The 20,016-nt window shown below is 47.4% G+C and overlaps 1 protein-coding gene across 1 annotated transcript in view; it reads left to right on the forward strand.

Moving 5' to 3' along the window:
* LOC130193795 (triple functional domain protein-like) overlaps window positions 1-20,016 on the forward strand; it is an 80,751-nt gene that overhangs the window by 51,925 nt on the left and 8,810 nt on the right. The window contains 39 exon segments of the mRNA XM_056414918.1: window positions 6-201; window positions 862-1,028; window positions 1,171-1,290; window positions 1,423-1,614; window positions 1,717-1,866; window positions 1,964-2,078; window positions 2,520-2,635; window positions 2,726-2,848; window positions 2,929-3,123; window positions 3,220-3,335; window positions 4,110-4,176; window positions 4,314-4,423; window positions 5,586-5,655; window positions 6,355-6,444; window positions 6,526-6,618; window positions 6,713-6,824; window positions 6,960-7,150; window positions 8,326-8,427; window positions 9,289-9,318; window positions 10,074-10,182; window positions 10,185-10,218; window positions 10,339-10,438; window positions 10,554-10,797; window positions 10,918-11,025; window positions 11,355-11,548; window positions 11,641-11,811; window positions 14,941-15,036; window positions 15,998-16,146; window positions 16,239-16,305; window positions 16,423-16,526; window positions 16,616-16,685; window positions 16,777-16,866; window positions 16,961-17,053; window positions 17,779-17,829; window positions 17,927-18,004; window positions 18,099-18,284; window positions 18,744-18,924; window positions 19,028-19,282; window positions 19,382-19,875. Coding sequence (XP_056270893.1) covers window positions 6-201; window positions 862-1,028; window positions 1,171-1,290; window positions 1,423-1,614; window positions 1,717-1,866; window positions 1,964-2,078; window positions 2,520-2,635; window positions 2,726-2,848; window positions 2,929-3,123; window positions 3,220-3,335; window positions 4,110-4,176; window positions 4,314-4,423; window positions 5,586-5,655; window positions 6,355-6,444; window positions 6,526-6,618; window positions 6,713-6,824; window positions 6,960-7,150; window positions 8,326-8,427; window positions 9,289-9,318; window positions 10,074-10,182; window positions 10,185-10,218; window positions 10,339-10,438; window positions 10,554-10,797; window positions 10,918-11,025; window positions 11,355-11,548; window positions 11,641-11,811; window positions 14,941-15,036; window positions 15,998-16,146; window positions 16,239-16,305; window positions 16,423-16,526; window positions 16,616-16,685; window positions 16,777-16,866; window positions 16,961-17,053; window positions 17,779-17,829; window positions 17,927-18,004; window positions 18,099-18,284; window positions 18,744-18,924; window positions 19,028-19,282; window positions 19,382-19,875 — 5,229 coding nt within the window.

A 20,016-nucleotide genomic window follows, 5' to 3' on the forward strand; every position in this document is an offset into this window, starting at 1 on the left:
CTCAGATCATCTCCGACCTGGAGTCGTGGAACGAGGAGCTGACGGGTCAGGTGACCGAGTTCGACACGGAGGACCTGACGCTGGCCGAGCAGAGGCTGCAGCACCACGCCGACAAAGCCCTGACCATGAACAACCTCACCTTCGATGTCATCCACCAGGGCCAGGAGCTGCTGCAGTACGTCAACGAAGTCCAGGCCTCTGGTGAGAACCCCGCCCGCCATCTTTGAAAGAACCAATGACATTCGAGTCTCTCGACAGCGTTAACAATCACCTTCCTCGAGTTTATTTTCCTTCATGTTGCAGTTTGATCATCTTTATTTCAGTCCAGTTGGAAATACCTTTTTTCTTTTCTTAGAATTGTTTTCAGGTCTTAAAACGTCTTCTCAAATATGCAAACACGCTACTTTACCTGATGCTGCCACTATAAGCTACTGAATCTCAACTGTTGTAAAGTAGAAGTGAAGAGATGTCTGACTGTCACCCGTCGTTCAGCGGAGGGTTAAAATAGGGCGGAGCTCCTGTTTTCTGTTGCTGCACAGATTTCTGCGCTGGCTACTGTGTAGGTGTCTCGGGTCAGATGCGGTCAGTGTCTGTGATGAGAGGCACCCACTCACTCACCATTATAACTCACCTGTGATCCCACATGCTAATAGGTGCTCTCTAAAACAGCTCAAAGACCTGTTACATCATGTCACGTGGATTATGGACACATACTGATGAGATGTTGCTTTATAAGACTAATGCAAATATGAGTGTTATTTAAGACTGTCGGGGAGTATTTTAAGTTGATTACAATCGCAGTCAGAACTTCAGGTCCTTCGGGTCCGAACGCTGAAGCGTGACTTGCCCTTTTTGTTTTAGGCGTGGAGCTGCTGTGTGACCGGGACGTCGACATGGCGACGCGGGTTCAGGATCTGCTGGAGTTTCTCCACGAGAAGCAGCAAGAACTGGACTTGGCGGCCGAGCAGCACCGCAGGCACCTGGAGCAGTGCGTCCAGCTGAGACACCTGCAGGCGGAAGTCAAACAGGTAGCGCACTCAGTTTTCCTGAAACGGCACCATCTGCAGGCCGAGAGTCTGCATCCGCAGGATGCTCAGGATACCCATAGGATCTCGGGAGTGTCGCTCTGGAAATATTTGATCGCTACTTTCCTGTTTTTTTCAAATTCAGGTTCTGGGTTGGATTCGCAATGGCGAGTCGATGCTGAACGCCGGCCTCATAACGGCCAGCTCCCTACAGGAAGCTGAGCAACTGCAGAGAGAGCACGAACAGTTTCAACACGCCATCGAGGTGAGACGCTGTCGGTTCATCCCATCATTTTCCTGTTGATGATGTCATCCGTCCGCATGCTGAAGGTCGATTTGCTCATCATTTGAGGTCATTCTAAACGCCATACGTTCTCCACCTCCTCCCTCTCTGCAGAAAACTCACCAGAGTGCCCTGCAGGTTCAGCAGAAGGCGGAGGCTCTGCTCCAGGCAAACCACTACGACATGGACCTGATCCGGGACTGTGCCGAGAGCGTGGCCTCCCACTGGCAGCAGCTCATGCTGAAAATGGAGGACCGACTGAAGCTGGTCAACGCCTCGGTGGCCTTTTACAAGACCTCTGAACAGGTAGGAGACCCCACGTGTAGGGTATCGGCATTCATTTGAACCCCTCCAAAGAAAGAAACGTCGGTGTTTTCTCCCAAGACGTAAGTGTGGCGGTCCCTACAGGTCTGCAGTGTGTTGGAGAGCCTGGAGCAGGAATACAAGAGGGAGGAGGACTGGTGCGGAGGAGCCGACAAACTGGGACCCAACTGTGAAACGGACCACGTCAGCCCCATGATCAGCAAACACCTGGAGCAGAAGGAGGCCTTCCTCAAGGTTAACATGGAACACAATCAAAGCAAAGCCTCGACACAGTATCAAGGTACAGCTCTGATCTCACTGTGTGTGTGTGTGTTACTGATTTTTCTATCAGGCGTGCACTCTGGCGAGAAGAAACGCAGACGTCTTCCTCAAGTACATGCACAGGAACAGCGTCAACATGCCCGGGATGCTGAGCCACGTCAAAGCACCGGAACAGCAGGTTAAAAGTAGGTGTCAGAAAACCCACTCTGGTTAAGTGGTTGGACAAAAATGCTAAAAGTAATTTATAACTGAAGTAGATAGTAATGGGTAAATGAGCAGCTTCTGCCCCCTCAAGTGGTAGATGTACAAATGCAAAGTTTACCCAACCAGAACTGACGGTTCAATTGTATAACATATTTGGAGTAATGTTTATTTTTTAAATAGCTAATACAATACGTGAAAGAACAAGTTTAAAATCAAGTGTCAAAGAAGGGACTCTCCCAAAAAAGAGATTGATCTCTTTCGGGATGACAGAACTTCCAACATGTCCAACAGTAGAAAAGCTCCAGAACAAATCTGGATTCCTGTTATGTCGCCAGGAAACAGATCTGATGTAATGCGTCGAGCGACACCGGGTGGCAAGTTACCGAGTGCCTGAATGTCGTGTGTGTTTCTGTCGTGTTAAGACATCCTGAACGAGCTGCTGCAGAGAGAGAACCGGGTTCTTCACTTCTGGACCATGAGGAAGCGGCGGCTGGACCAGTGTCAGCAGTATGTGGTGTTTGAACGCAGCGCCAAACAGGTAACGACAACCGCTCGCGTCGCGGTGCAGCGACACCGCTCTCTGTGGCCATGTGATCTCTGACGGCGCCGCCGTCCGCTGCCTTTTCAGGCTCTGGAGTGGATTCACGACACCGGTGAGTTCTACCTGTCCACACACACCTCCACCGGCTCGAGCATCCACCACACACAGGAGCTGCTGAAGGAGCACGAGGACTTCCACATCACAGCCAAGGTTCGACTCACGCACACACCACACACACACACACACACACACACACACACATATAACACTCTCTTCCGCCTCTCCTCCAGCAAACCAAGGAGCGCGTGAAGCTTTTGATCCAGCTGGCTGACGGCTTCTGCGAGAAGGGCCACAGTCACGCCGGCGAGATCAAGAAATGGGTGACGGCCGTGGACAAGCGCTACAGAGACTTCTCGCTGCGCATGGACAAGTACCGCTGCAGCCTGGAGAAAGCACTCGGCATCTCCTCGGACTCGAACAAGGCGGTACGTGCTCACGCGTGAATACAAATCAAATCGTCTCGATTCACATTCTGTCCGGCTCCTGAAATAAACTTTAACATTTCACCTTTTCTGCGTCAGAGTAAGGATCTCCAGTTGGACATCATCCCAGCCACGGCGCCGGGGTCAGAGGTCAAGCTGCGGGATGCCGCTCACGAGCTCAACGAGGAGAAACGCAAGTCGGCGCGCAGAAAGGAGTACGTCACCACTTCCTGTTCATGTCATATTTTCATCTGAAAAATAACGAGTTTTTTCTCGTGACACTTAAAAAAAAGAGTTATAGAATTGCCGACTGAATATTTTTGCAAGAGAGAAGGGTGTGCCTTATGAAAACCGTTTAGCATTTAGCACTGAACAGTACGCATCATGCCTACAAACGAAACGTCAGCATGTTCACGGTGTGGTCCCTCTTGTTGGGAATATGTTTTATTGCCCCGAAGGACGAGCCATTAAATCTTTGGCTCAGTGCCCGAAATATGCAGCAGAGCGGACGAGTGCTTGCCCCGTCATAAAAAAGGTCTCGGGTTAAATGACTGTGCCCGTCAGTGTCCTCGTCAACACCGAACCCCCCCTTGCCCAATCGGTGTAAGTGGTTCCGTAGTAAAAGAGTAAATTAATTGCGAATGTGAGCACATCATAGATTGTGCGTGATTAATAACCTCCTCCTCCCGACGTCAGCCTCCTCTTTGCTGTGCCAGCACGAGAAGTGCAGACACGCCGGTCGAGCTCCACGAGACAACAAATGAGTACGATGTCGTACGCGAGGGGGAAAGGGAGGCGCCGTCATTTTATGTACGAGCAGCACCCATCCTGAGCGGTTTATGACCCGCAACGCTTTCATTATTCATGAGTGTAGATGGTTGAAGAAAGAGAGCTATTAGCACCATGAGTTATCGTTCTGTAGATGAGGACCGTCTGACAATTGCTAATTATGGGTGTCTCTCTCTCTCTCTGTCTCTCTCTCTCTCCAGGTTCATCATGGCGGAGCTGATTCAGACAGAGAAGGCCTACGTGCGAGACCTGAGGGAGTGCATGGATGTGAGTTCCATTTTCGCGGCCCACAACTGTTGATCTGATTCATGTCCGAGTTGCGCAACAACGTTTTACACAGCATTTGGAAATACATCAGAAAAGTTGTTAACATTTTCTTTTGGTTCTTCTTCTTCTTTATGCAGACTTACCTGTGGGAGATGACCAGTGGGGTCGAGGAGATTCCTCCAGGGATCATCAACAAGGAACACATCATCTTTGGAAACATGCAGGACCTCTATGAATTTCACCATAAGTAAGAAACACCTTTTATGCCTTTATAAGCAAATGTTTAAACTAAACCTGCAAGACTAGGGTCGGCTGTAGCTCGTCCCGTAACCACAAAATAGCCGGTTCTATCTCCGCTCTTCTCCATAGTTGCATGTTGAAGTGCCCTTGAGCAGGACACTGAACCCCCAGTTGCTCCCTGGGCACTTCACTGCAAACCACTGCTCCTCAATAACTAAGAATGCTTAATAACCACTTCTCCTTACTAACTAAGAATGCTTAATAACCACTGCTCCTTAATAAATAAGAATGCTTATTAACCACTGCTCCTTAATAACTAAGGATGCTTAATAACCACTGCTCCTTAATAAATAAGAATGCTTAAGAACCACTGCTCCTTAATAACTAAGAAAGCTTAATAACTAAGGATGCTTAATAACCACTGCTCCTTAATAACTAAGAATGCTTAATAACCACTGCTCCTTAATAACTAAGGATGCTTAATAACCACTGCTCCTGAATAAATAAGAATGCTTAATAACCACTGCTCCTTAATAACTAAGAAAGCTTAATAACTAAGGATGCTTAATAACCACTGCTCCTTAAGAACTAAGAAAGCTTAATAACCACTGCTCCTTAATAAATAAGAATGCTTAATAACCACTGCACCTTAATAACTAAGAAAGCTTAATAACTAAGGATGCTTAATAACCACTGCTCCTTAATAACTAAGGATGCTTAATAACCACTGCTCCTTAATAACTAAGGATGCTTAATAACCACTGCTCCTTAATAACTAAGAATGCTTAATAACCACTGCTCCTTAATAACTAAGGATGCTTAATAACCACTGCTCCTTAATAACTAAGAAAGCTTAATAACTAAGGATGCTTAATAACCACTGCTCCTTAATAACTAAGAATGCTTAATAACCACTGCTGCTTAATAACTAAGAAAGCTTAATAACAGCTGCTCCTTAATAACTAAGGATGCTTAATAACCACTTCTCCTTCATAACTAAGGATGCTTAATAACCACTGCTCCTTAATAACTAAGGATGGGTCAAATGCAGAGAAGAATTTCCCCACGTGGATAAATAAAAGTGTACATTTCTTTTCTTTAGACCGTAATGTTAAAAACATGTGTTTTGCTGTTTCTCACATTTTAAATCACTCCTTTTTTGTTTCCAGCATCTTCCTCAAAGAGTTGGAGAAATACGAGCAGCTGCCAGAGGATGTCGGGCATTGCTTTGTCACATGGGTACGTATCGTTTGTTCAGCGTGACGTTTAGAGACTTAAATGCTTAACGTGGTGATCCCTGAGATTTCACCCCTGGTTGATTTGGCGACGCCCTTTTCTACTGGCGCTAACATCAAATACCACACGTCCCAAAACACAGCAGAGAACCGCAAATCAAACTATCATCTGTTTAATGAAGAAGTCTGTACTGAGCCACCGTGATCTGATTTTATGCTGCACTCGGCATTAGTCTGCGAAACGGCGACAGTGGAAGCAGTTTGCCTGCAGCTCTTCATCTCGCTGCTTCGTCTTCTCGTTCCCACGACTCCCTGCCATATTTCAGACTGATGCACGCTGTCAGACAAAAGCAGTTTTGAGCTCCGACAGGCAGCATTTTCTGCGACGACTTCATCACAACAGTCAACTTGTGTTTTGCCGGTGAGATGCTTTTAATGTGAAGACGCAGCTGTAGGAAGAGTTACGTTAGCTTGATTCTGTATTCACGTTCCCACAGACACAAAGAATAATACTGCGGACATTTAAATATCTCAATCTCCACTGTGTGACCTCATTCGCCGACATAGTGACTTAAAAAAAACGTTTAGCGCCATATAAATCTTCAAAATTACCACTTATATGTTTTAAGCTCTCAGGTCGTAAATGTGATTGATTGCTTGTTTGTTATCGTAATAATCGTTCCGTCTTTCTCTCGTCGTCTAGGCTGATAAGTTCCAGATGTATGTGAACTACTGTAAGAACAAACCCGACTCGACGCAGCTCATCCTAGAGCATGCTGGGAACTACTTTGATGTGAGTATTGCCTAACGCTCGATGATTCGTGCGCCGCCTGCCGGCTCGGTGCGATCGCATTACCGCTTCTTCTCCACGCAGGAAATTCAACAACGGCACCGGCTGGCCAACTCCATCTCCTCCTATCTGATCAAGCCCGTGCAGAGAATCACCAAGTACCAGCTCCTGTTGAAGGTAGCCCGCCAAACCCGATTCTCACCGCTGTGGACGCCGCCTCCGTAGTTGCTTGTTGTCATGGTTTCTGTATGTGTGTGTGTGTGTGTTTCAGGAGCTGCTGACTTGCTGTGAAGAAGGTAAAGGTGAGATCAAAGACGGCCTGGAGGTGATGCTCAGTGTTCCCAAGAAAGCCAACGATGCCATGCACCTGTCCATGCTGGAAGGTGATTAACACTCCTTGGTGTTTATGTTGCTGGGATGTTTTATTGGTGTATTTCTATTACATAACAGCTCTTAATGAATAAGGCATCATGTTTTGTTTTTTCTCCTTCATGCTAATATCCCTCTTCTTCTCACAGGTTTTGATGAGAACATCGAGTCCCAGGGAGAGCTCATTCTCCAGGATTCGTTCCAGGTCTGGGATCCAAAGACTCTGATCCGTAAGGGCCGAGAGCGCCACCTCTTCCTCTTCGAGATGTCCCTCGTGTTCAGCAAGGAGGTCAAGGACTCCAACGGCAGGAGCAAATACATCTACAAGAGCAAACTCTTTGTAAGGAGACGATGTGAACTGTGTGTTCTGAAGGGTGTTTGGATAAGAGCTTCTCCTTGCTTTAAAGGGTCCTTCTCTCCTCATGTTGTCCTTCTCTCTCCTCATGTTGTCCTTCTCTCCTCATGTTGTCCTTCTCTCCTCATGTTGTCCTTCTCTCCTCATGTTGTCCTTCTCTCCTCATGTTGTCCTTCTCTCTCCTCATGTTGTCCTTCTCTCCTGATGTTGTCCTTCTCTCCTCATGTTGTCCTTCTCTCTCCTCATGTTGTCCTTCTCTCTCCTCATGTTGTCCTTCTCATGTTGTCCTTCTCTCCTCATGTTGTCCTTCTCTCTCCTCATGTTGTCCTTCTCTCCTCATGTTGTCCTTCTCTCTCCTCATGTTGTCCTTCTCTCCTCATGTTGTCCTTCTCTCCTCATGTTGTCCTTCTCTCCTCATGTTGTCCTTCTCTCTCCTCATGTTGTCCTTCTCTCTCCTCATGTTGTCCTTCTCTCCTCATGTTGTCCTTCTCTCTCCTCATGTTGTCCTTCTCTCTCCTCATGTTGTCCTTCTCTCTCCTCATGTTGTCCTTCTCTCTCCTCATGTTGTCCTTCTCTCCTCATGTTGTCCTTCTCTCTCCTCATGTTGTCCTTCTCTCCTCATGTTGTCCTTCTCATGTTGTCCTTCTCTCTCCTCATGTTGTCCTTCTCATGTTGTCCTTCTCTCTTCTCATGTTGTCCTTCTCTCTCCTCATGTTGTCCTTCTCTCCTCATGTTGTCCTTCTCTCTCCTCATGTTGTCCTTCTCTCCTCATGTTGTCCTTCTCTCTCCTCATGTTGTCCTTCTCTCCTCATGTTGTCCTTCTCTCTCCTCATGTTGTCCCTCTCTCCTCATGTTGTCCTTCTCATGTTGTCCTTCTCATGTTGTCCTTCTCTCCTCATGTTGTCCTTCTCTCTCCTCATGTTGTCCTTCTCTCTCCTCATGTTGTCCTTCTCTCTCCTCATGTTGTCCTTCTCTCTCCTCATGTTGTCCTTCTCATGTTGTCCTTCTCTCTCCTCATGTTGTCCTTCTCTCTCCTCATGTTGTCCTTCTCATGTTGTCCTTCTCTCTCCTCATGTTGTCCTTCTCTCTCCTCATGTTGTCCTTCTCTCCTCTCATGTTCTCTTTCTCTCTCCTCATGTTGTCCTTCTCTCTCCTCTCAGACGTCGGAGTTGGGGGTGACGGAGCATGTTGAAGGAGACCCCTGTAAATTTGCTTTATGGGTGGGACGTACGCCGACTTCTGACAACAAGATTGTGCTCAAGGTAAAACACACTTCCTCTCTCCTCTTCCTTCTAAAAACTCCCGAAAGACTCGATCGATATGGTTTGAAAAAAAATACAACTCAGAAAAGGTCTTTTGTGTGTTCTCTGGCGTCTTTTCGTTTCCATCCGTTAACACACACTCGGCTCATCTGCACACCCGGGGCTGTGTTTTCGGTGGATGTTGTATCTCTTCATCCTCTCTGTGGGCTGACATGTTCCCGCCGACGCTGCTGACACTGATTCGACCCCCGATCGCCCACAATCTCCCATCCTGGCTCCGTGCCGCTTTGTCAAAGTGACGAGTAGGCACCTTTCTCCACCAGAAAGAATAAACCGGTTTTAATCATTTCAACGCCGTTGTAGAGATTAGATACGGCACTCACTTTATTTAATGCCGTGTGGGAATTTCTAGAGTTCCCCCTCCCCCTTTTTTCAAATATCTTCTGTGTGTTTTCCTGTCTAATATTGTCACAGATGGATTACAATGTGTGTCAGCTGTTGGAACAGCACGACGCCAAAATCCTAACACTTAAACTCTGCGTGTTACAATTATTACATGTTGACCACCAAACTAACCACTGCGTGTGTGCCTAGTGAATGAAGTGTGTCTCATTACTAACTACACATGTTCTCTCACACACACACACACACACACACACACACACACACATAGATTAATGAAAGCTGTGGGCTGAAGCATCAGAGTGTACATGATAGATTTGATTCTCCCAGATAGTCTTAAAACACACACACAATCCATTACAATTTAATTGGCCTACAGTTTGCTGTCAAGGCAAATGATCAGTGTTGTGCGTTTCTGTATCATCTCAGTGAAATTCTCTATTTTCTTTTCTTTCAAAGCTAAGTCAAGGATCCAAACACGGAGCCATGGTGAGTACAACACTTCTCACAAGTCTGAAACACAAAGTCTCGGCTCCTCTCATCCTTGCCCTTCTTTCGCGAACGACGGCTCAAGAATAGTTCAACCCCAAAATGACCTTTTGAATGTCAATCACTCAACTCTGTGTAAACTCGAATTCTCAAAGATAACGTTTGTTTTTCTCGCAAAGCCGAACGAAGAGATTTAATTGGAGTAAAACTATATTAAATAGCAAAACTACAGTATATCATAACATCCATTCACAAACACTCACAACTCCTGCAGTATAATCTAAGTTTCATTTATCCAGCTGTCTGATGCCTAATCACATGCATTTACACTAAAACTTTGGGGGTTTTATTTCTTTGTTCACTGTGGAGGCATACGAGAACATATATATATATATTTTTTAATATATATATTTATTTATATATTAATTTTATTTATATATATATATATATATATATATATTAGTATACAAATGGTACTATTATTACATAGTGAAATTTAATGGTAATATTATTACCCAGTGGAAGTATTCCTTTGAGAACACACTTGATGAGCAAAACAAAGGGCGTGTGGGCAGTTAATTGGACAGAGTTAGGAACCGCTGTTTATGGCTAGAGGGGATGATGTAAGATAAGAGACAACGAGCGGTGAATTCAGACTTGTGTGTAACACACAGAGTGAAACGAGAATTCCAGAGAGTTATTCGCTCTTGACGACTCTAACTAACTTCTTGAACCCGTTATTTCCCGAACGACAGGCGTCGAGCATTGAGAACAAGCAGGACTGGATCAAGCACATCCGGGAGGTGATCCAGGAGCGCACCATCCACCTGAGAGGAGCGCTCAAGGAGCCCATTCATATTCCAAAACGACCACGGCCAAGCACCACAAGGGAAGGGGAAGGTAAACGCGAGGCCACGCCTACAAATTCAAGATGATCTGAGGGAATCAAATCTATCGCGTACACTCTGATGCTTCAGCCCACAGCGTTCATTGATCTATGTGTGTGTGTGTGTGTATTAGGGATGGAGAGGACCTGGACAGTCAGGGTGAAGGCAGCAGCCAACCAGACACCATCTCTCTGGCATCCCGCACTTCACAGAACACACTGGACAGCGACAAGGTCAACACACACACACACACACACACACACGGGGTTCACAGTGACCAACGTCCGTCAGAAGAACCATCTCCAACACGGTCACGGTCATCACGCGTGTCCTTTTCTCCCCCCTCAGCTGTCCGGTGGCTGCGAGCTGACCGTGGTGATACACGACTTCATGGCCAGCAACAGCAACGAGCTGACGGTGCGTCGCGGTCAGACGGTGGAGGTTCTGGAGCGCTGCCACGACAAGCCGGACTGGTGCCTGGTCCGGACCACGGACCGCTCGCCCGCCCTGGAGGGCCTGGTGCCCTGCTCCATACTCTGCATCGCCCATTCCCGGTCCTCCATGGAGATGGAGGGCATTTACAACCACAAAGGTGGAGTAATGTGGTGTGAATGACCTCTTTTGGCAGTGCGTGTGTGTGTGTGTGTGTGTGTGTGTGTCTGCGCCGTAACGTACATTCTTAAAAACCATTACGCCACTCTGTGTTTCACAGACACTCTGTCAGTGTGCAGCAACGACTCCATCATGCCGGGGTCGTCGGCTACGCTCCAGCCGGGTCACGGCATCGGCTCCCACACCTCACCGGGGCCCAAACGACCAGGTATGGTCACCTGTGTCACACTAACCGTCGTCTGCTCATCTGAAATCCCAGAAAAATGAGTCAGAGGAGGAGCTTATGCGGTTTTCTTTGCTCTCGCCAAAGCCACCAGACTCGATCTGCGAATGTGTTTTTGCTATTGTGTAACTTGATGAATCAGAAGGAAGAAAAAAATTTCAAAACACGAAAGTCTCCCAATAATTCCGACTAACTAACCGACGGGAGCCCTTTAACTGTTGAATGTTATGTAGCCCCCCCCCTCTGTCATTCTGCTGAGCGCCTTTAGTCCTCCATAGGGCAGCAAACTGACTGCGTCGCGTTCCGTTTCCAAGGCAACACTCTGCGTAAGTGGCTCACCAGCCCCGTGCGCCGGCTAAGCAGCGGCAAGGCGGACGGCCACGTGAAGAAGCTGGCCCACAAGCACAAGAAGAGCCGCGACGTGCGGAAGAGCGGCGAGATGACGATGGGCTCGCAGAAAGACTCTGACGACAGCGCCGCGACGCCCCAGGACGAGACGGTGGAGGAGGTGGGCGGAGGACGCGCGCGGCGCTCTCGGTGCTCGGCGCCGCGTGAAGTATTGTGACGTCATCGCCACTTTATTTTTTGTCGTCCGCGCAGAGGGTCCGTAACGAGGGCCTGTCGAGCGGCACGCTGTCCAAGTCCAGTTCTTCGGGCATGCAGAGCTGCGGGGAGGAGGAGGGCGAGGAGAGCGCCGACTCGGTGCCACTGCCGCCGCCCATGGCCATCCAGCAGCACAGCCTGCTGCAGCCGGACTCACAGGACGACAAGGTGAGGAGGAGGAGGAGGAGGAGGAGGAGGAGGAGGAGGAGGAGGAGGAGGAGGAGGAGGAGGAGGAGGAGGAGGAGGAGGAGGAGGAGGAGGAGGAGGAGGAGGAGGAGGAGGAGGAGGAGGAGGAGGAGGAGGAGGAGGAGGAGGAGGAGGAGGAGGAGGAGGAGGAGGAGAGAGGGGGACGGCCGATGAACAGGGGATTAGGAGTTGGGACACAAACTGTCTTCACCTTTTGACTTTCTCAGAGTTGTTTTCAATTTGAGGTAAGAAAGGATGTTTAGAAGTTATCTCCTTCCTTTTTTTGGAATTAGGCCCGGGAGAATCTATATATAGTGATATGAGCCTAGATACTATCGGGGATTTGTGTTCCATCAACATGGAAAGCTCTGCTTTAGTACGTTTTCTCTTTGGGGAAGGATTTAAATTGAACATTAAAAGCAGCAGAACAGTCGAGCCGTGTACAAGAAACAGTCAACAGGAGCTTCTCTGTCACATTAGGTTGATGGTACTGGAAGGGTTAATTCCCTTTCGATCATTCATCCTGTAGATTCAGGGACAGGGTAACAACTTAAGTTCTTAAAGGCAATTTTATCACATTTTATACAGGTCCTCTTTCTTGTTATTGCTGTTATGGTCTTCAGTTCTTGTCTCATTCCAGTCTTCTTCTTCTTCATTTCCTGACCGCTTTAAGTGACTCCTGAGACCAGTGGTTCTCAACCTTTTTTCAGTGATGTAAAGCATTTTTTGGTTGGAAAAAAAGATGTGATACACAGTACTGTGCCACCAATGTCTGATTTAATATAGAATATATACAATTCAGTTTCTTGAAAATGTATTAAAAAGACTATTTTGAATGGATAACAATTGTATATATATTTCTTCACAAATCTCAAGTCAGCCCCTGGAGTACCTTCCCGTACCCCCAGGGGTACACGTACTGCCATTTGAGAACCACTGCCGTAGATTGTGTTATGCATAACATGTTATCCTGGCATGTTGCATCATATTCTCTCTTCTGCAACGTTTCGGGCACGCCGAGTCTCCTCGACGAGAGCGAAGGCTCCTCTGACACTAATTTCTGTTTCTCTTTTGTTTTGTTTCCTGGTTGTATCGTTTGCTGTTTGCATCTCTGTAGCATTACCTTGATTTATGTCCCGTCTTTGCTTTGTCTCAGTTTCCATACCTCTCCATCTGAAATGCCCTGCTCCTCCCCCTGTTTCTTCCCTCGGTCAAATATTTAATTCTCTCCTTTCCCCCCGCGCACTGCCCTCTCTTCAGCTTTAAATGCTCCTTGCTAAAGCATTATCCTTTTGATTTCTACAACAATTTTCTGGATTAAAAGGAAATTAAATATTCTTTCTAGACTTTCTTCCTTTTAAAAATATACCTTTCTCTATCCCCTTAAAGCCACTCTTCCTAACTTTTGTATTTTCCTGAATTCCTTTAGCGGAGAATTGTTTCCTTCCGTTGTTTTTCTCTCCTTTTTTTTTTAGTTTAATTGATTTCTGACTTGTATTTTCTGCCCTGTTTCTACAACACACCACTGTAGAGTCGCCCGGCAGATGAGCACGGCCACTAGTGGGGGAAATGTAAATACAGAGAGTGTAGCTCTTAAATCCATATGAATGACAATGTGGAGTTTCAGGACACATCTGAAGGCTTTTAATGCCTTATTCGCGTCTATAAATACCAAGGACATTTTTAATTTTATAACGCCGGCTTGAGTCTGTTACCGTAAACGCAGGACTGCAGCTTTATCCTGCATGTTTATCGCTCGTATTGTTGGCGGCTGAAAAGAAAGTGGATGAGAATATAAATACGGGGAGGAAGGTCTCCGTCAGGCGAGCAGGCAGCTCCTCTGGACAAGAATCCAAATTTAGACCCCCCACCCCACACTGAGGCAACGAATCAAAAAGCCCCTCTTGTTCCCCTCATCCTCCAACCCTTCACGACCCCCTCCCTCACTCGCCCCGCTCGCTCGTCCTCATCTCCCTTTTACCCTCTGTGCGTTAACCTCATTACCCATGCGAGTAATTGGCACCTCTAAACGCTGGCGAGGCCAGAAGGGCACACAGGCTCACCCAGAAAACCTTATTGGGGAAAGTCTTGAAGCACAGCACAGCAAGGGTGAGAGTCTCCTGAACTATATATTTATATATATATATATATATATATCTACATGCATACATCTACCTCTTTCATTCTCGGCCTGTGAGCATCCTTTCTTTTTTGTTTAAAAAGCTGTTCATCACCCGCGAAAGCGACGGAAACATCCTCCACTCGGACTCCTTTTCCCCCCCCCGACCTTCTCCCCATCGCCATTTTCTTACATTTAATTTTTTTTCTTCTTCCCCATATTTTTATTTTGTTCACGGCGATTTTCAGCCTCATGTTTTTTCACCTCCTTTTTCTTTCTTTTTTCTTCATTTTAATTCTTTTTTTTTCATATACTTTCCCTTTTCAATTGGTTTGAACCTTCAGATACAATTCACGTGAGGAAACATCTTTTTGGGTCTCTCTCTCTGCAGACGACCGCATCGAACATTTAATAAACATTTTCACCGAGTCATCGTTCGCTCGAATAACAATAACGAAACATTCACTTTTTAATAAAGAAAGCTGACTTCTCAAAGGCAGAATGAGTAGGATTTTCCACCCCAAAAACAAAAAAAGCATCTTTTATTTCTTACTTTGTTCGTTCCTCTGCGTCAAAGAGGAAACTAAATGTTGGACGTGTTTCACCTGCAGCCAACGCGCCAGCTGAGGATCGCAAGCCACACATCCTACTCATTGTGCCTTGAACCAGAACTCAGGAATTACCTTCATGCATCAAAATATATGAAGCTACAGTAGCTTTTGATTAATTTATGGACTATTCCAACTTACAAGTACATGAAGAACCTCACTCATGGGTTCAGTAAGTGAAGTTTTTACATAAAGATGATGCATATATATATATATATAATTTAAGTCGAGCTTGTATGAGTTCTAAATAAAGTGTGGTTTCTTTAAACGCCGCTATGTTCTCTGTAGGAAGCATAGACGCCAAAGAGCAGATCCAGATCCAGAGCTCTAATCTCCGTGTTTCTTCTCCTCCCTGCTCTCATCTCTCCGTTTGTTTTCGCTTAGACCTCTTCTTGTCTGTCGGTCCGTCCGTCCAGTTCGGAGACGCCCAGTGCTGCCGAGTTGGTGAGCGCCATCGAGGAGCTGGTGAAAAGCAAGATGGTAGGATGATGGCGGAAAGCGACGGGCGCTTGGAGTTTGAGGTCGTCCCTGCGTACGCAGTCGGGTCGATGTTTGGGATGAAAAACATTCTGCTCGTACCGGTTCCTGTTTGAAGCGTGTCGTCTGGTGGGCGGGGCATAGGTCAAAGGAAGGATTAGGGCTGTATATTCAAATTCAGAATTTATTTTTTATTTTTATCGTCTCTTTTATATATATATATATATATATACACTGCCGTTCAAAAGTTTGGGGTCATCCAGACAATTTCGTGTCTTCCATGAAAACTCACTTTTATTTATCAAATGAATTGAAAATTGAATAGAAAATATAGTCAAGACATTGACAAGGTTAGAAATAATGATTAATATTTGAAGTATTACTTTTGTTCTTCAAGCTCAAAGGAAGGCCAGTTGTAGAGTTTATATCACCAGCATAACTGTTTTCAGCTGTGCTAACATAATTGCACAAGGGTTTTCTAATCAGACATTAGTCTTCTAAGGCGATTAGCAAACACAATGTACCATTAGAACACTGGAGTGATAGTTGATGGAAATGGGCCTCTATACACCTATGGACGTTTCCACCTAGAATAGTCATTTACCACATTAACAATGTATAGTGTGTATTTTTGATTAATGTTATCTTTATTGAAAAAACAGTGCTTTTCTTTGAAAAATAAAGACATTTCTAAGTGACCCCAAACTTTTGAACGGTAGTGTATATATATATCTTAATTTTTTACAGAAAACCACCTTATTGAATAAACCGCCTATCACCGCTTTAACATTTCCATTTGAGTGATGATGAGACTGAAATGAGTCTCGTGCTCTGCGGTGTATATTGAGGAAACCTGGATGAGGGCCTCAGCTGACCGCCTGTTTATGATGACCTCGCCACTTCCCACGAGTCGTGTCCCTTTCACACACACTCTGGTTCACGTCGTGTGTGTCCTCCGCTGCAGGCTCTGGAGGACAGACCCAGCTCCCTGTCGGTGGAACAGGGAGACAGCAGCTCCCCCTCTTTCAACCCCTCCGACAACTCCCTCCTCTCCTCCTCCTCCCCCATCGAGGAGATGGATGAGCGACGGACCAGCATCCTCAAGAAAAGACAGTACGTCCACCAACGCACTCTGAAGCGCTCTTGATTGTTTAAATAGATTGTCATTCATTCATTTTTCTCTTCTTCCTTTTTTCTTCCTGCAGTTACATTCTGCTGGAGTTGGTGGAGACGGAGAGAGATTACGTCCGAGACCTCGGCCTGGTGGTGGAGGTGAGTTGGCGCTGTCTGAGAATAGGAAAAAGTCGGAGTGCGTACCAGTAGGACAGCTCACTTTTCAAATGTCCTTAAAAGTATTGTGATTATTAAACGTGTCTCACTGTCTTAAAGGGCTACATGAGCCGGATGAAGGAGGAGGGAGTCCCCGATGAGATGAAGGGAAAAGACAAAATCGTGTTTGGCAACATCCACCAGATCTACGACTGGCACAAAGAGTATGTGACACACACACACACACACACACAGAGATTTCCCTGTTCAGATCAGCTAGCTTACTTCCCTCTCCTGTCTCTGTCTTGTTTAGTTTCTATCTCGGGGAGTTGGAGAAATGTTTGGAGGACCCCGACAGACTTGGACCGCTCTTTCTCAAACAGGTTCGTCCACAGACTTCTGCTTTATTCGAACATGCTTTCATATCCACGCGATCATGCTGTAAATCCGTGTGTGTGTGTGTTTTGTATCCAGGAGCGGAGGCTGAACATGTATGTCGTGTACTGTCAGAACAAGCCCAAGTCGGAACACGTCGTCTCCGAGTTCATCGACACCTACTTTGAGGTACGAGTCCCTTATTTATTTTAAAGATTTTAATCAGACTTTGCAAATATGCGTCGAGCCACCAGCTTCTGACCTCTGACCCTCGACCCTGCAGGAGTTGAAGCAGCGGCTGGGACACCGGCTGCAGATCACAGACCTGCTCATCAAGCCGGTCCAGAGGATCATGAAGTACCAGCTGCTGCTTAAGGTCGGTTTGTTACCGACCACCAGGGGGCGCCAGAGCTTCAGCTGCGCGCTTATCACAGATAAATGAAGTCTCACTTTGACGTCAGATAACTCCTGTCAATATGGATATGCTACATATCTAAATGATCACCGTTAGATCATTTAGATGTTCCACAATTCAGTTTATTTCACTGAAACCATGAGCATCAAAGTTCAGTCAGATTGACCATCATGGTGAACAAGAGAAAAACAAGTTGTGACTCCCGACATTGAAAGCGGTCATAAAGTCCCGATATGTGTCCGTTCGTGTCATGTGCTGTCCATTGCTCTCTTGCTGCTGTGCTTAAATTAATATTCACTCTTGTTCCAGAACTGAGTTTGTTGGTTATTCTTTGACTTTGTTCCCTCGCCGGCTACAAAAAACAAAACGTTCCCACTTTTAGTTTCACAAGTTTTCCTTTTCTGTCTGCCAAATAGACTCGTCGCTATCAGGCAGGTGGTTTTTTTGGGAGAAGGAGAGAGGCGCTGTGTCGCTGTGTGGGAGTTTAGTGCGAAAGGAATCTAAGAACCGTCCCAAATTTATACGGCGCTCCAAGCAAATCAAAGTTATTCATTTCAGTTTTTTGCGGTAACACAATGTCACTTTCATCCACCGTCTAAAAACGTACATCACTGCTATTCATACGATAATCTACCCTGATATTTAAAATGTTCAGTTGGATTTAAATCTTCTTTTTTTTTTTTTAGGATTTCCTGAAACACTCTAAAAAGGCGGGGTTGGAGTCCATGGAGCTGGAGGTAAGATAATGAAATAGTGCTTATTAATATTCACTTAAAATCCAGCCAAACTTTTATCTGCAATTCCATCAACCGTCTGGATGATTTGTTCTCGCAGAAAGCGGTGGAGGTCATGTGCATCGTGCCAAAAAGGTGCAACGACATGATGAACGTCGGCCGGCTTCAGGGATTTGATGTAAGAAATCGCTCCGTCGACACATTGTGCACGCCGCGTTCCCTTCCTCATTACCCCAAAAACACGTATCCATCGCTCCCTCTCTCCGGGGAAGATCGTGGCTCAGGGCCGCCTCCTGCTGCAGGACACGTTCATGGTGTCGGACCCGGAGGGCGGTCCGCTCGGCCGGATGAGCAAGAGGAGGGTCTTCCTCTTCGAGCAGGTGGTCATCTTCAGCGAGCTCCTGGATAAGAAGAAAGGTTTCTCCTTGCCGGGCTTCCTCTACAGGAACAGCATCAAGGTACCAGACAGACTGTGAGGGGGGGGGGGGGGGGACACACACACTGGTACATTATCAGTGATTTAAACCTGTTAAAGGGCCACAGCGCCCTCTGGTGGAGAAACTAACACGTGACAAATGTGAGTGAGTTACAAGCTTTTCATCCCAGAACATTTAGCTGTGCTGCTCAAATTTGCTTAGTTCGGTAATTTCAAAACATTTTCTGACATTTTGTTTTTGAGAAAAAATCTCCACTGTTGTTTTTTTGGGAGCTTTTGTTTTGAAAAGCCATATGGTTTATATAACATGTTTCCTTGTAGTTTTTAATGTAACATTTACACTATGGAAGACGTTTGGAAGAATAAGTGAATTGAGAAAAGAAGAAAAGCTATTAATGTATTCAAATTAAAGCTCATTATTTACCTATAACGGCCTAGTAGACACACACATGTACAACACTGCCTCTCCCTCTGGCTCCAGGTCAGCTGCTTGGGGATGGAGGAGAATCTGCAAAGCGACGCCTGTAAGTTCGTCCTCACTTCTCGGTCGGCCAACGGCCCCGTGGAGCCCTTCGTGCTTCACTCCTCCCACCCCGGGGTGCGTGAGGTCTGGACCCTTCAGATCAGCCAGATACTCGAGAGCCAACGCAACTTCCTCAATGGTAGGCGGACACACACACACACACACACACACGGGACAGGTTTTATCGAAGGAGCTATTTTTTGCTACACAGCCCGTGTTGTTTCCTTTGTAATTCACCACAGCTCTGGCCTCACCAATAGAGTATCAGAGGAACCACGTGGGGCCGAGCGGCGGGTCGTGTGGGCCCGGCGCGGGGCCTCCGGGGGGGTCCAGCGCGGTCGCCGAGGTCGGAGGCGGAAGCCCCCAGGGCGGCGCCGTCCCTTCGGCGCCCCAGGGTGGCTCTCGTCGGCCGTCCAGGATCCCGCAGCCCTCCCGCCTGCCCCAGCCCCTCCGCCACCCCCCCGGCGCCGACCCCGACGGCCCGAACAAGATGTCAGGTACGCCGCGGCTTCGTTTGTGACATTTTTGTTTTTCGTAACGGCAAAATAAAACACAGATTTGACTGAGGTGTGAGGTTCTGCTCACTTATGATCCAGGTCCGCCCCCTTGCCCTGCCCCCCCTCCTGCCCTACTCCCTCCGGGGGGTAGCCCGCAGGGCAAGCGCCCCCTCCAGACCCCCGAGGACCAAGCGCAGACCCCCAGCGCTGTAGCCCCTCCTCCCCGCGCCGCGGTCGGGCCCTTGCCCTCCACGCCGACTTCCAAACCGCGGCCGGGAGCCGTGTCCCCCCTGGCCCCGCCCCAGGCCACTCCTGCCTTCGGTAAGGACGCCCTCCCCCCGCCCAGCCCGGGCCACAAGTCCGGCTCTGGGTTCTGGAGCTCCATGCCGGGCTCCCCGGCCAGCCGGCCCGGCTCGTTCACCTTCCCGGGGGAGGCGGGGGACGCTCCTCCGGTCCGCCAGAACTCGAACCAGACCCAGTCCCCCGGCTCTGGATCCGGGGGCCAAACCCACAGACACTCCACACACAGCAAGGAAGCCGACCGCATGAGCACGTGCTCGTCGGCCAGCGAGCAGTCCATCCAGAGCAACGGGGTAAGACCGCCGCCCAGAGCGGCGCGACTAACACCCAGAGGGGGGGGGGGGGGCTGTCGGTCTCCGGCGCTACTAATCTGTCCCTGCTCTTCAACGTCATCCTCTCTCGCCTTCCTCTGAAGATCATCTCTAGCAAGACCT

The sequence above is a fragment of the Pseudoliparis swirei genome, chromosome 1 (assembly GCF_029220125.1).
Source record: "Pseudoliparis swirei isolate HS2019 ecotype Mariana Trench chromosome 1, NWPU_hadal_v1, whole genome shotgun sequence".
Lineage (NCBI taxonomy): Eukaryota > Metazoa > Chordata > Actinopteri > Perciformes > Liparidae > Pseudoliparis > Pseudoliparis swirei.